The sequence below is a fragment of the Lissotriton vulgaris genome, chromosome 4_1, assembly GCF_964263255.1.
Source record: "Lissotriton vulgaris chromosome 4_1, aLisVul1.2, whole genome shotgun sequence".
Lineage (NCBI taxonomy): Eukaryota > Metazoa > Chordata > Amphibia > Caudata > Salamandridae > Lissotriton > Lissotriton vulgaris.
In genome coordinates, this window is record NC_141691.1 from 583,799,101 (window position 1) to 583,815,447 (window position 16,347).

At 54.5% G+C, this 16,347-nt stretch overlaps 1 protein-coding gene across 5 annotated transcripts in view; it reads right to left on the reverse strand.

The window, feature by feature from the left end:
- The window catches only part of NT5C3A (5'-nucleotidase, cytosolic IIIA), a 459,065-nt gene that overhangs the window by 211,704 nt on the left and 231,014 nt on the right, over nucleotides 1–16,347 (reverse strand). For all 5 annotated transcript variants that reach the window (XM_086964804.1, XM_086964808.1, XM_086964806.1 and 2 more), the window contains one exon: nucleotides 9,321–9,419. In XM_086964804.1, the coding sequence (XP_086820930.1) occupies nucleotides 9,321–9,419 (99 nt within the window). The remainder of the gene's footprint in view (nucleotides 1–9,320; nucleotides 9,420–16,347) is intronic.

Here is a 16,347-nt window from a genome sequence, read left to right on the forward strand (position 1 = left end):
GTGACAGTTCCGACTGAGTTTGTTGGAGCCAACCCGCTGGGGGGTTCAGAGGAAGCGTCTGGAACAGGTACAGAATCTGCGGTAGCAGTGTCATTTTGACTGCGGCAATTCTGCCCAACCACGACAGCGTAAGTGGCTTCCAGCGCCGGAGTTGCTCCCGGAGTTTGCGGGTGAGGGCCTCATAATTGGCTCGCGCGGTGCCACGGACAGTAGGAGCTAGGCGAACGCCCAGATATGGGACGGTAGTGTCCGACCATTGGAATTGGAATTCCGATTTAATCTCGTCCGCCACTTCCGGGCTTAGTGAGATGTTCAAGGCCTCAGATTTGGCTTCATTGATTTTGAAGCCCGAGGCTAGGGCGAAGGTGTGTAGCTCCACAAAGAGAGCGCGCAGGGATCGCATCGGGTCAGTGAGGGACAGCAGGACGTCATCGGCGTACAGGCTGATCTTGTGCGTGTCGGCCCCAAATTTAATACCGGAAATGAGAGCATGTTGCCGCACCCTCTGAGCCATCGGCTCCATGTACAATGCGAATAGAAGTGGTGACAGCGGGCAGCCCTGGCGCGTGCCTCTGCCAATGTCGAACCTCGGGGAGGTATGACCGTTCACTCGCACCGCGGCGTTGGGCCGGCGATAGCAGTTGAAGATGCGGTGGCGGAGTTTCTCCCCAAAGCCGAAGTGGCGGAGGACCTGATCAAGGTACGGCCAGTGTACCCTGTCGAAGGCTTTCTCCGCATCGATGGTGAGCAGCATGCAGCCGGGTTTAGTGCGTGATCCGGCCTCAATGAGGTGTAGCACCCGCTTAGTGTTGTCGCTGGTCTGCCGTTGGGGGATAAAGCCCGCTTGGTCGGGGTCTATCAGTTGTTGCATATAGGGGGCGATGCGGCTCGCGAGTATGCCAGTGTAGAGCTTCAGGTCTACGTTCAGTAGCGATATGGGTCTGTAAGAGCCACAGACTGCCGGGTCACGACCCGGTTTGGGGATAACAGAGATAGACGCCTCCAGCAGATCCGGATGTATGGCGCCAGGTGTGTCAAATGTATTGAATAGGTCGCGCAGGAGGGGGGCAAGTTGCTGGCAAAAGGTCTTGTAGAACGCCGCAGTACAGCCGTCGGGTCCCGGGGATTTCCCGACTTTTAGGCGGGCAATGGCCGAAATGACCTCTTCCAGGCCTATGGGCCGCTCCAGGAAGTCTGCCTGGGCTTGGGTAAGGGTGGGGAGGTCCGCGCCTCGCAAATAGGCTGGGCCGGCGTCCGGGTCTAGGTGATCCGCGTCGTAGAGCGCCGCATAGAAATCGCCAAACGCCGTCGCAATCGCTGCGTTCTCCGTGACCAGGTCGCCACTGGGCAACCGGAGAGAGCTCACTTGTTGCCTCTGAGTCTGCGCCCGAAGCCTACTCGCCAGCAGTCTCCCGCAACGGTCGCCACCGGTATAGTAAGCGTGTTTGAGGCGCATCGCGGCGTATTCCGCCACATCTTGGTCCAAGGCCGCCAGCATTTTCCGCTCGGCGCACAATTGACGCCACGCTCTGGACGCCCCCGTGCGCTGGTGCATCTGTTCTAATTCCGCCACGCGTTGGGAGAGCTCGGCTCGTTTCAGCTCCCTTTCCCTGTTGTTGGCCGTGGCAATGGAAATAATTTCCCCGCGCAGGACCGCTTTAAGGGCCGCCCACTGGGTCGCCTTGGTGGTGTCGTCATTGGCGTTGTGCTCCAGAAAGCGGTCGATCGCTAACGTGAGCCGGGGCTGGGTGTCAGGCAGCTGTAAGAGACCGTCCCGCAGTCTCCAGTGCCGTTGTGGTGCTGGCATGGCTCCCACCCGAAGCGTCGCCGCCACTGGGGAGTGGTCTGAGAGCGAGGCCGGTAGTATCTCCACGCTCTCTACATGTAGCGCTAGCTGCGAAGAGCCCAGGAAATAGTCTAGCCTCGCATATGTCTTATGAGCAGCCGAGTAGTACGTGTAGGCGGTGGTTTGGGGGTGCGTGTGCCGCCAGAGGTCGATGAGGCCCAGGTCCGCCAGGTGTGCGTGACCTGCCGCTGTGAGCGCCCCTACTTGACCTGATCTCTGACCCGAGCGATCCGCCGTGTTATGAAAGACTATGTTGAGGTCCCCCCCTAGCAGCAAGTGAGTATGTGTGGTGGCTGTGACGGTCTCCAGGGCTGTGTGCAGGAACTTTTCCTGGCCCTCATTCGGACCATAAACTGAGCCCACAAGTAAGGTGTGACCCGCGAGTTGGAAGCTATAGAGTAGGAGCCGCCCTCTAACTTCGGCTTCTTTTTGGAGGACTTTCCCCTCAAAGGACTTAGCCACTAGGATTGCCACCCCTGCAGACTTCTTCGGGGAAGAGGAAAAGAACTGCCACGGGAACGCGCGGGACTTGAGTCTATGCTGGTCGCTGCGCACAAGGTGTGTTTCCTGGAGGAGGCAGATGTCCGCCTTGGAGCGCTCGAGATAGGATAAGATCGCCCTGCGTTTGTTCGGGCTGTTGAGACCCCGCACGTTAAGCGTAAGCACTATGAGGTGTCGTGGCATGTCTGGGATCGTACGAGTAAAGCCAAGCCTGCCCGGTGGCCGTGAGCGTGGGCCCGCGGGACGTGGAAGACGCTGCGCTAGGGGTCGCGGTAGGGCAACCCTCGGCGACCGAACCTTCTGGACAAGGAGAACCCTCCCACCCCTCCCCCTTCACTCCCCAAGACCCCCCCAACCCAAGCTGTCCCCCCAGGTCCCCGCTCAACCGGAGCAATTGGAGCAACCCCCCCACCTGAAACCCCCCCCCACTTAGTGCAAACCTTTCCCATCCAACTCCCGGTACCCACCCCCCTACCCCATCCACCTCCCCAACTGGCAAAGAAATATGGTCCAATATTGTCCCAGGTCCAGACTCATGGCCACTGGACCCGTGGTAAGGTAAGTCCGTAGAATGGGGGCCGTGGCGGCGTCGCAAGCAGGTCGGCCCGCCCGGAGCACCCCGCCACAGACGCAGAGACAGAGTCACTATCAGGGAAGGCCTAGGAGCGCTCTGCACGCGCCCCCGCCGCCGGACCAGATTAGCCCGAACCCATCTTGGCTTGTGGGACCAGTGCGTCGATCTCCCAGCGCTCAGCTATTGTTCGTCGGTGCCAGGCCCTGCGCCACCGTCTCCACTGCAGCCCTCTGACCCTCTTCTATCTCGGTTGCCGCGGGGCGCTTCGGCCGGCGTCTGCGTCGTTGCTGCTGCCAGCGGCCCGGGCCAGTCTCGTTGGGAGTCTTTTCTCCCGGCGACCCATCGTCGACCACCGGCTCCTCCAGGCCCAGTACGCGGCAGGCATCCCTGAGGGTGCGCGGCTGATGAAGGACATTGCCGAGCCGAAATACCAGGCGGAAGGGGTGCCCCCAGCTGTAGGAGATGTTGCGTTGTCTCAGTTCCGCCGTCACTGGCCGAAAGATGCGCCGCTTCTCGAGGGTAAGTGCAGCCAGATCCTGGTAGAGTGCCGGCGAATGGTCGCCGAAGACGATCCTCTCCATGCGGCGTGCCTTGCTCAGTATCTCCTCCTTCGTCCTGAAGTCCTGCACGCACACTAAGATGTCCGGGGGGTGCGTTGCATCGGCTCTCGGCGGGCCCGTCCGATGGGCCCTGTCCAGACGCAGGGGGGCATCCGCCTGTCGGCCCAAGATGTGGTTGAAGAGACCCTGCGTGAACCGAAAGAGGTCCTCCGTGTCCGGGGTCATTTTCACTCCTCGGATTCTGATATTATGCCGCCGGGAGCGGTTCTCCAAATCTTCGGCATGTGTCTGGAGATCCACCTGTTGGTCATGAATGCGGGCCAGCTCCTGCCTGAGGGCCTCTATTTCGGCGTCCCGGGTGTCGCTCTTCGTTTCCAGGTCTGCCACTCTCTCCCCTATGGCGTCGGTGTCGCGGCGGACCTCCTTGATCTCGTCCTGGAGCTCCTTCTTCAGGGCGTGGATGTCTTCCCTCAGCCCCGTGAACAGGGACTCCAGAAAGGACCGCGTGACTGGAGCCTCGGGATCCGCTCCCCCAGGGGGTGATGGGTCCGCCGTTTGCTTGTCCGCGTCACCCCGGTGACTCGACCCTCCGGGGCCATTCCGCTTCCCCACGGTGGGGGGGGTGAAGAGATCCTTGATGGTGCGATCTTTCCTGGGCCTTCCGCCGGACATATCGTCTCCGAGACCCCAGCCGCGTCTGCCGGTATCACCCTCAGCCGGCCGCGGACCGTTCTTCAGTCGTGGTGGGCACCGCTCCGACCCCGGGACCACCAGTGCAGCGCGAGGGCCACCCCCGAGCTCCTCTCAGCCTTCCTCCACTCCGGGAGAGCAGTGCAACTTGGCCGCTTCACAAGTCCGTAGCCGGGTGCAGGGGGGGCCACGTGATGGGTGCAGGAGCGCCGGCTGTGGAGGGCGAGGCGGCGAGCGCTGGACGGGCCAGGCGGGAGGTCTCCCAAGATGGCGCCCGCGGCACTCCACTACGTGCTGTCTGGGGGGCGAGAGCCCAGAGTGGTCGCCGAGGCCTCCTTGTGATGAGGGGGGTCCGCTCGCCTCAGTGGGGGTCGTAGTCGGGGGGGGGCTTGGCTGCTCGTGTGGGTGTCTTCAGTGGCTGCCCAGGATGAGGGCCCACGCGCTGCCCCACCACGTGCGTGGCTCCCAAGGTCCCTCTCCGCGCCCCCCGCGCCGACCGGCCACCACCTCCCCCGATGTATGTCCAGGTGTGCAGATGCAGCTAGGGACCGGGGCAATGCCGCAGGCGGGAATCGGCGACCGCGGGGGGCTCTGCCTGCCGACCCCGCGTCGGCTGCGTGTGTTTTCTACTGCCCCGGCCTGTCGTCGCGTCCCGCTGCTAGTGGACGGGCCCGCGGTGGTGTCAGCCCGTCCCCGCCGATTCCCGGTGGTCCCACGTGGAGGGGATCTGCTGGGCTGAGGGGGTGGGGGCCTCTCTTACCGCCTCTCCTCACCTCCTTGATTCGGGGTCGTCCACTCGACCCAGGCCGAGTCCGCCGTCAGCCGCCACCAGCCGGACACTCCGGGTAGCGGCAGGTCCACGTGGCGAGCCCGCAGAAGCCCCCGGCAGGCGGTCACGGGGGCCTCGCGCTAAGTCGCGCGGGCCGGGCTCGCCGGTGCAGCAGCTGCCGGGCACAGACGTCCGTAACTCGGCCCGCAGGCTCCGCCCCTCGCGGCCTCGTTGTCGCTCCGCGCTCCCCTTAGGCCGTCAGCGCCGCCAGAGCACCGGGCCGGGCCCAGCTGGAGCTCCGCGTCGGGAATCGCCCACACAGCTGCCCTGCAGTCCCCCGCAGCAATGCCGACCTCAGCCCGCCGGGGAAGTGCTCGGTTCAGGGCGTTCTGCTGTAAGAGATGCTGTTGAAAACGGCCGGCGGCGGGAGCTCCGACAAAGCACGTCTGCTCACGCCGCCATCTTGGCCACGCCCCCCATTATTGCCTTTTTAAACATAAACTCTGAGGAAGTCCCCATAAAGACTGAGCTGGACCTGGACCAGGATATGAGTGCATGGTGCCTGTGTCAGTGGCATAGGGTCGGTGAGGTTTTGCTATCTGCGATGGGGGAGGCAGAGAAGGTGGTAAAGAACTTGCACATTTTATGTGTAGGCGAGGGAGGCTGAGGGAGTCCTGGAGCTAGTATGGCTTGAATTGCATGAGCTAGGTCCATTGCAGGTCTAACTGAACATGGTACTTTTAAGGTGGTTTGCCATCACTCTTGGTCCCGCAGAAGGAAGATGCTAGTTTGTTCCATCCATGGCAAATGGGAATTTTCTCAGGCCTCTCACCTTCTACCTCTGCAGCGACGTACTCTTCCTGTGTGTGAATTTCGCCGGAGTAATCCACCCAATGTCTGATGGGTGGGACCTGCACTGGCTCTCCAGTGCATGGTTATGGCCCGCTTGCCCAGTGCTAACAACAGATCCACAAAGTTTGCATTAGCCTTTTCCACTTTGGAGTAGGTGGCAAGGCCCCATGTGCAACCCTTTATACTCATGTAGTGCCACCTTCCTGTTGTAGGCTCAATGTGTCCCACCTACCCGAAAGAACTGTTCTATGATGGTGCATTCCCACAACATATGGAGGAAGCCAGCCTGGTCTACTTTACAGCAAGGACAGTTTGCTACTCCGCATGGATACAGCTAACTAATAGTGTGTTTGCTTACATAGGCTCTGTTCAACTGGTTGTATTGAATGTACTGCACCTGGCATTCCTATCCTAGAAACTTTTTGGGGATGTTGTAATACTTTATTTCATTCTTTATCTTGAAACAGCCTTCCAATAACCTTTCCCCACCTTTATTTTAGCTTATTCAAAAGGAACCCGCCTGGATCTAGTAACAGACTTTATTTCCAGGTGATAATACTCCATTCACAATCCAATGGTAAATACTGCTTGCTAATAGTTGAGGTCGGCAGTTCTGTATCTCTAATGTCCCCTTGCTTGTGCATCCCTTTTGTTGTGGATTTATATTGCAAGAAAAAAAGTAAAGCATCAAATGACATCAGTTCCTCGTTTTCAAACAGCTCTCCCACTGCAGCTATCCTAACTTACACTCAACTTTCCATTCCGTTGCTGCTTTGCAATCCCAGGGAGGAAAGTACCACGTTCAACGGAATATTGGGTGTATAGGGCACAGAGTTACAGGTGCGCTACAGCAAATACCAATGGCAACATTCAGCCACTCGCTGGAGACATGGTAGGGATGTTTGCAGCATGGGAGGTGTACCAAGGATCTGGGAAATGCCATTTGATTGTTCCTCCGTATGCAACTCCAGGAGGGTTGCACCCAACATTCCATCTGACAATCCATTGGGTTTGAGCTGCAAGTTAGTTCCATTCGAAGTCATGGGCCCCATGCCTTTATGTCCTGATCACCTTTCCCAAATTCCTATTGCAATCCTATACCAGCTTCCATCCCATCCCATATTAAGTCTAGCAGTAGGCTGAAGTTCTGAGAAATACAGTCGGAGAATGAATAAAAGGAGGTTTGTGAAGTGGGACAAGAAGCAGGGAAGCAATCATTTTCGCTAGGGCTATCCTTCCTGCAACTGTAGGTGGCAGAGTCCTCCAAAATGCTACTTGGGGACTTAAGGACCTATGGGCACGTGCAACATTACATTCTAAAAGATCAGTTTCTTCAAATATATATCTATACCGCAAGGTATTTAACAAGTGGTACTTTCCTATTTAATGGCTTCTCCTCTTCTGGCCACTCGATCCTGTGTGGCCTCAGGGTCCAGAGGGAAGAAACAGGACTTCCCGAAGCTAACATTCAGCCCGATGATCTCCCACAGTCGTCCAGCACTTTGGTGATGGTTCAGAGATTAGCCCTCGCATTCCATATATGTATAAAACAGGAGAGCACCTGTACAAAGGGAGACAATATTATATGCCTCTCCTTGTGCCCCTCCACCCACGCCTCTTTGTCCACTTTAACACCATGCGCGCGGGCCGTTTTCCGGCTGTGCGCTGAACTTTTTAAAAACCCGCGGTTCATGAGCGAGCGTACGACAGGTGTAACTCATGACGACGAGCTGAGCTCGTCATGAGCGTCGAAGGGGTTAAGCTGTGCAGCAAGGAGCTCCACTTCCTGCGCAAACAGAAAGATGAGACCGGGCAGCCCTGCCTCATTCTACATCAGATAATACAGTGCCCATATCACTTTACTGTCGCTCTCTAGCAACAGATGTGTACAGTAATGGCATTTATTTACGAAAACCACATCACAGTCCGAATTTTCCAAGCACTCTGTGCAGGAACTGAAAAAATCAGTGAGCGAAACACTTTCCGTAAATACACTGATCCCCTGATTTGAGGTCACTTTTATTATTTTAAACAGCTGCCGGATGTTCTGCGACGTATTGCTAACTGGTATGAAGCGCTTTTGCTCACCATGTACAAGCACTGACGTGCAGCCGCAGTCTGCTGACCAATATTCTGCCTAATACTATACAATGCATGTTCAGAATGTATAGACAATAGTATGTGGTTTTCTTTCTAGGATCTTCCCCCATTTAGGAAGGAAGATTATTAGGCTTTCACTAGCTGTAGGGGGGCAACCTGCCTAGTTTGAATACCTTATTATTTAGCGCAGTCAACATGGGTACCAGCTGAGACATGAAACTAGTTTAAAATCCTAGTGGAAGTCCATCCGGGCCTGGTACTTTCCCACGGGCAAAAGACGATAAGGAATCTTTTACTTTTGAGACACAATGGGCTGGTCGAGTGTGGGCTTTTCCTGTCTTTCGAGACAGAGGAGTGGGATGTCGGCCAGAAATCTATCAATTTATTTCTCAGCACTGTGCTCCTGCCTGCCATATAGTTCCGCATAGTACTCATAGAATGTCTTATTGATTGACTCTTAGGAATCATGTTGGACCCCCTGTGAGACTTTGACCGTAGTCAGTGGTTGACTCCTTTCTGTCTGAGCTAGCTAGCCATGCTAGAGTTTACCTGTTTTTCGCTTCCAGCATGCCGCATAGGGCTGTATGGTCGAACCACCTCTGTCTCTCAGCAAGGGCAACGTGGGCCTCCATGGTCTCTACAAGGGCATGATTCTTGAGCTTGCCTGCTACGCTGCACTCCAGCACTCAGAGTTTTTGCCTTTAAGTCCCTCAGCTGCCTTGCAATGTAAGACCTAGCCAGCAATGCGTCCCATCACCACTAATTTAAAGGCCCCCCACTCTGTAAGTAGCGAGGAGGTTGATCTCTCATTTTCTTCAAAGTGTGCACTTAGCTCGTCCTATAAGGCTTGAAACGCAGGGCCAAATCGTGGAGCACCTTCAAGCCGCCACACTGATATGGGTGCAAGTCATCTGCCCTAGTTGATTGTTGCAGTGGACAGGCTAAGGTCAGATATGGGCCTGCATAGATATTCAAATATGCCTACTTCGGATACCAATCCTCTTGTGCCCACAATAAAAATCAACTCTAATGTGAACGTTGTGTACTGAGGAATAAAATAAATATTTCTTAATAAGGGGGTAGCTACATCTCCATATGTCAGTCATGGACCATTGATCCAGCCAGTCTCTAAGGAACTTGGATGTTGCATCAATTGGTGCATATAGCAAGCAGGGTGGGTGGGGGGAGGGGACTAACGATTACGTTGTGCATCCAGAACCCCATTTAAGTCTCCCCCCCAATAGCAGGGGAAGATATGTCGAGTTCGCTAGTATGGAGGCAGATGAGAAAAACTATGATTTGCCAACCTGTGTGCATTATATGTTAAACATGTTTAAGCAGAATGGGTGGTTATGCAGTCGGCATAGTGTTTCGGGTCATGCTTTGTACTAATCGGGCTGGGGCCTACACACTGGCATTTCGACATACCTGAAGTTTGGAAGCACCTCCCTTGATAAGGCCACAGATAATTTCTTCCACTCTCTTCGGGTCTTTAATGTGGACCGTTTTCTTCTGAAATTCCGGCATCTGTAAACATAAAATTGCTCATATTAGAAAATATTTAAGTTAATGCGCAACATGTTTACTAAACGAAGAGAGTAAATGTGGAGTTACGAAGAGAGGAAAAAAAAGGTGTAGTACCCACAAAAATAAAACTTTTTAACACAACACACATCTGAATGCTCAAGTCATATGAACGCCCGTCTGTGAGAGAAGCAAGATGGGATGATCTGCAATGAGTACATTAAAGGTTTGTTTAAAAAGAAATAATTTAGTAAAACACTGAAATCGACAAACACTTCTTTCTGGAGAACAGCTACATGCTTCTGGTGAGCCACCCTGGGTGGAATTCACAGCCTCCAGCCACGTGAAAATATGTGGAATGGCACATATTCTGAGATTGTGGCAAAATATAATCTTTGTAAGGAGATACCATGAAAACGGAATGCCTGGGTTGCAAACCATTTGTGTGAAGTAAGACTGTAAAGTTGAATATTTCATTATGGGCATTCATGAACGCGAATTTAGCCTAACAGGAAAGCGGTTTCCATGGGCACCGTGGATGTGAGGGTATCTGAGATTAGACAGATGCTGGGTCGATTAAATTGGCGAGGGAGGTAAAGTGAAGAACGCAATCTTAAGAGGACGAGTCCCTCACATTTTTGGGACATATATCAAGCCTCGTAATTACGGTATAAGTTGATTAGAGAATGGAGTGGAGACTTCCGGTCTAAGCGTCCTGACGACAAGTGCTTCCAGTGCACTCCTGATCTCCAGGAGAGAGGGCGCCTGAGTGGCTGAGGTCACTGGGTGTAGCTTGAAAGTTATAATTACGTGTATTCCCTTTGTTACAGTTTGGTATTTGAAGTCTTCGCAGGGCTGGCTCAAGGTACTTCCAGTCTCCCACCTTTCTTTTCAGCACTCGGAGCTACACCATTGTTCAATGGGTTATTTAACGGCGCCACCCCGAGCAGTTTGTACCAAGCAGTGGTGCCTTATGTAACTGTCACGTTCAAAAACAATTCCTGGTATCTTCCAAGGGCGTCTCAGTGCTTTTCACGGGTTCATCGATGGAGGTAGAAAAACTAGAAATTCCGGAATTAAGAGAAAACAGAAATCCTACTCTTGGGCTCTGTGAATCCGGACCCACTCGCTACTACCTGGCCTGGTCACTCGCCTCTTGCCCCTTTCACCGTCAAGGGGGAAACTGGAAGTGTCCTTTGACAGAGAGCATTTATTTGGAGAAAGAATGAGAGCTCTCTGTAAATCAGCATTTCGTCGCGTCTGTTTATCGGTTATCTGCCACTTCACCACTGGCAGAAAACGGCTCTAATTGGTGTATTGATTTATGCACCGCTGCATAAATTTTATTTTATTTTTTTATAAAGTTTTATATAGCGTGAGCATGATCCCGAGGGATATCAGAGCGCTTTACAATTGTGGGGAAAGGAAGGTAACAGTTGCAGAACAAGTGTCAAATAGGAATACAGACAGAAACACATATCAAAATAGAATTCACAGGAAAAGAACGATTACAAGTACACAGGGTCAGCAAAATAATAAGAAAATAACTGGTACATATCGAGATGGAATAGCATCCAGCGCAGGGTTTAAACGTGTAAGTCCAATGCATTAGAGCAGACAATCTAACAACCTATTAAGGTAAGAACTTGTTAATAGGGAATCTTTTTACCTTCAATTTGAAGGTAACCTTGGAGGAGATTCTACGTGTTTCCGGTGGGAGAGACTTCCAGATCTTCGGAGCTGAGCCGTAGAAGGCTCGGTGGCATGTTTTCTTTTTGCGAAAGATCAGAGGTTTCAGGAGGAGAGAGTTGGCACTCCTAGTACATCACTGGAAGTAAGTGTTATACTTGGCATATTTGTAAAGCGCACTATCTCCTGGGAGGATGTTCAGGTGCTGTAACTCACCTTCAAAAAATATACACCGTGGATAACAATGTGTAAACCTCCCTAACATTTACATAATAGACGGACAGGAAGCAATCACCACTTCAAGAGTCCCTCACAAAACATGTACACACTGCTAGCAGGGACAGGTGTGCAAAGCTGCCAAGGGGTATCAGGTCATGTAGCAGTCTTTAGGGCCGTCCTTGATTTCACATAACAGTACCTTACGTGATCTGATGTTTACAGGAATTATTTTTGTGGTAAAGCAAAAAGGGAAAGTGCGATTGGATTAAACGTTTGAGTGGCTGATTGTGTTACACATAATGTGGTCCACTGGCACCATTTATACGCAGTGGCGGCTCCTCCGCTAAGGCGGGAAAGCGTTGCCCCACTGAACAGGTCGAAAAAGGAACTCATTGTTATTATAATTTTATTTTTCCCCCTTGTTCTGCTGGGTAGGTGTGCAGGACGCTTTGGCCGGCCGTTTTGGGACAGTCAAACCGCCATGCAGGCTGCATTACAGCGTGCAAGAAGAACTTGTCTAGCCTCCCATTTCTGCCTGAGCGCTGACCCATGACATTCAGACCAATCACACTGCATTGCAGTATTGTGATTGGCTATCGGGAGGCTAGGAGCCGGCTGCTTCCAGCCCTGGAAGCAGGCGAAGACGACCGAGAGGGTGGGGTGGCGGCAGACAGGTATTACTTTTTAGGTTTTGACTGGCCATGCGCATGTGCCAAAAAACCTCTTGAGTTGTGTGTGTGGCTTTGGGTCGGCCCTCGTCATTGATTGGCTGGCTCCGTAAACGGAGCCTTGCCATTGGACGAGGGGCCTGTCCGTCAATGCCGGACCAGACACGGGGGCGTTCCCGACATTCTTTGGCTTTTGCCAACGTCACGCGACGCCGGGAACGCCCCCGAGTCTGGTCCGGGATTGAGGGCACCTGCCTTCCTGCTCCTGTGCGATGGCCGGTATAGAGGCAGGCAGTCAGTCAGTCCGAAGCGCTGTGCTTCCCCTGAGCGCTTTTTGTGCACAGCCGTTTTGCCCGTGAAAATCACCGCCGCAGCCCCGGGGCCGCGGAGAAGCCGATGGAACGACCGCTGACGTCACCCGGGAGCCGCGCTACCATTGGTTCAGGCTGCGGGAGGCTCGCCGGGCGACTTGCGCGGTGATTGGCTGCTGGAGTGAGGAGAAACCTGGAAGCGGACGGGAGGCCACCCCGCGCTCCTGCCGGGAAGAAGAAGGAACCGTCCTCCGGCGAGGCTCTCCCGAGGAGAGAGCCCTGCCACCGTCACCCAGAAGAGCCCAGCGGAGAAGAGCCGCCTCAGACAACCGGTGAGTGCGGGCGGGCTCCGGGTCGCTCCTATGCGTAGGGGAGTGCCGTGGGCAGGTTGATGTGCCCAGAGCGGCCCCGTTGCAGGCGGGCCGCTCCAACTATCACCCCAGTCAGCCTCGAAGAAGGCTACGTGAAAGCTGCACCCGCCCGGAGGCGAAAGATCGGCAGCATCAGCCAACAGTGCACCACTCTTGCACCGGTCGGTGCTTGCTGCGTTTGGGTGTCACTTAACTCCGTCCAGGCTGCCAGGCACAGGAGAGAGGCCGCACGGCAAGTGTCACTCGATGCTCAGCATACGTGAAAGCTGCACCCGCCCGGAGGCGAAAGATCGGCAGCATCAGTCAAGTGCACCACTCTTGCACCGGTCGGTGCTTGCTGCGTTTTGGGGTTTCCTAATCTCTTCCTTCTGTGACACACCAAAGACTCACTTTAAAGTCGGTGCAGATGAACCAGTCCAAGTGTTTTACAATGCATTCTGGAACTTGTTGGCATCGTTGTCGAGGTTTTCATCAGAGCACAGGTACCCGAATGCAAAGAAAACCCCCAAAGACAAGATCAGCAACTTCCTTATGGGCTCGGAAACTCGAACATTCTCTACCGCAGGTGCTTCCCCTCAAGCCACGAATTTCCATCCAACCCCCTCCTCTTCTGTCAATGTTTGCTCCCCCCCACCCCCTTTAGCAGGTCTTATGTCTTTCCTCCCACTGATCTTTCCCTGATTCCCTCCCCTTTTACCACTGCCCCTTACCCTTAATCGCACTGTGCATTCCCCCGCTACTCACAGCACACCAGCCCCTCCCGTGTACCCCACTCCCCTGGTTCTTTATCTTTCTTCACCATCCCTCCCTCATTTTCATTCACCTCACAACTCCCTCCCCAATAGCGCCTCTCACCTTCCCCTGGCCACGCCTCACTCTCTGGGGCGCAGTGTGTGCTCCCCGGGACACCAACTCTAGTCCATCAGGTGCAATCCGCTCTCCGCCCTACAAATTCCAATATATGCCCTCTCCCAGCCTTTGGTACTGTATGTGTCCCGCCCCCCGCGTACAGAACGCTCAAGAATCCCGGTTCCGCGCGCGTGTAGCTTATCCAGACCAGAAGGTTGCTTTGCATCCTGGGACTTGTAGTCCCATTTATTCCAGAATGCACAGGTGCAAAAACACTAACGGGTCACATCCTCGGCACCCATAGAACGGGTAAATCTGAGCACTCGCTAAGGATGTGCTGGCTCGTGCCCTCAGGTAGCCTCTGTGCACCTCTTAGGAGGTGCAGGGTGTACTCTCCTCTTACCTAGACTGACTTAGTTACTCTTCTCTCAGTCCCCACGGGTAAGGCTGAGCCTCCCTCTGGTAAGACAGCCCCTATACCCCCCATGTACGAACTGTGCCCCCAAGTAGCCTCTGTTAAACCCAGTGCTCGAAATGGAAAAATAGATGTGTTCTGTGTGTCTGTTCCCGCTCCCCCCCCCCCCGCCCCCCCCCCCGCTGTCAGTGTGTGGCCGTTCCCGCCCCCTCCCGCTGCATTACAGCATTTACGCCTGCGGTTTCAGTAATTATCAGTTGTAATGCCTGTTGATAATTGAAGTGCCTACGAAGCCATCAGTATGATATTGAACTCTGCAGCCGCACTAAAAATGTACTTTTTAACTCCCCGCGCGAGTCCACCCCCCCCCCGCAAGTCCCGTCGTCGTCGTCCCCCAAGTCCCGCCCCCCCCCCCCCCGCGCGAGCCCCCCCTCGACCAGGTGTGTGTGGGTAAATACCCCCCCCCCCCCGCGGACGGGATTCTGTGCTTTAGTTGATGGGGTGAACCAGCCGTGCGTGTCTTTCCTGGTTAGTTGAAGCAATCTGGTTAATTTGAGTAGGCGAAACTTCTTGGGTGTCTGTGCTTGGTGGGCGACACTTCTTGGGTGTCTGTCTGTGCTTGGTGGGCGACATTTCTTGGGTGTCTGTGCTGAGTGACTGCAACCCTGTAGAAGCTTGGACTGAGGGATGGGCGAGCACTTCCCTCTGGGTCACTGCAGACACTGTTTCCAGCCCTACACTCTTGTGTGGTAGCATCGTGCAATCTCAGAGTTGGCGTCTTCTTTTGATTTCACTGGTCTAATTGGGCTAAACCAAGGATTTGTAGGCGAAGCGGTCAGGGCCGGGAGTAGCGTCATAATGGTCTGGACTAGGGCTGGGTGGTTGGATACTGTTAGCATTTTGGGGGGCAAGGCTGGTGAGTGTCTGTGCTGGGAGGGTCACTGACTGTGCACTGTGTGCAGGCTTGCCTCTTTGTGTGCCGGGCTGTGTGGGTAAATCCCGTGTGAGTGGCGGTGCTAAGAACCTCTTACATGGGCTCCAGGCAGCCGCCCGCAGATCACCATAGTTTAAAACGCAGCTATTCTGTTGCACTGTCATAGTCAATGCTTTATTGTTTACGTTAATAAAAACCATAACAGTATCATCATGACAGAGAAACGGTCAAACAATTTGCAGGCATTTAAAATATTTAAAAAGACGTAACTATTTTTCCTTTAAGAAAAAAAACACAGTTCATATCATGTTGCACTATTGATGCGGCCCCGTCACCCCTCAAAGCAGGTGGACACGGCCCCACACCCGGGCCTGGAGGAGACCCGCAGGGGGCGCACCCGTCTCTGGATGTGACTAGGGTCGATTTCGGTGGGACGTGTACATTGTCCACCCCTGAGAGTCTTGGAAGGGCAGTGACCACCGCTCTGTGCAGGTGTTATACGTGAGAGGCTGTCTCTGACACGGCCCTGCTGGTCTGGAGGGCCCCTCTCTGATGCTCGCGAGGGAGTCTCCCTCGTGGGGATTTGTCCTCCGGGTGTAACAATCATTTCTCCAAGTGTCTCTCTGTCGCTCTTGCTGGTTTGAAGTGTCCCTCTCCGGGTGGGGGGGCGGGGGGGGGGACGCCTTTCAGTGGCTCTCACTTGTGTGGCAGTCTCCCTTTGTTGGGCTGTCACTGGAGTGAGCATTCTTTTGGTACTGTGGGAGTACCTCTCTCGGGGTCTCTTTGGGTACCTTGGGAAGTCCCATCTGGGGCTGTCACTGGAGCGGGGAGTCCCTCGTTGTGGCTCTCACCGGTGTGGGAGTTTCCCTGGAGTGCTGCCGTGGAGAGGGGGTGTCTCTGGATTCTGTGGGAGGGCCCCTTCTGGTGTCCCGCTGGGTGGGGAGTGGCCCGTGTGAATGGCTCGGCTCATGGGCGGAGAATGTGGCCGCTCTGTTTTGTGGTTACAGGCTTAGACCTCGGACAGTCCCGAGAGTGTAACCCCCAGGGCTTTTTCTTCGAGGCCTGCAGCTGAGGGACAGAGGGTCTGGAGAGAGGGTTCGACCATCACCGAGGGACTCCACCCCCCCGCAAGTCCCGTCGTCGTCGTCCCCCACCCCCAAGTCCCGCCCCCCCTCCCCCCCCCCCCCGCGCGAGCCCCCCCCCCCCACGAGTCGTAAGGATCGGAATGACTGAGCCCAACTCGATGATTCAATCTCGAGAGATGTAGCCAAAAGCAAAGTCACCCCGGCTGCTATGACTGAAAATGCTGCAAGTTACATGTGAGGAATGAAGCTGGAAAACTTTTGGATAAAGTGAGTTTGTCCGCATATTTCTAGGTCTTTTGATATGCGGTTCATTGTAGGTAACTGGGGTCAAGGCGTTGTATGAGGGCGAGCTGGCCGATGCCCGACGTGTGCTCGATGAGACTGCTTCTT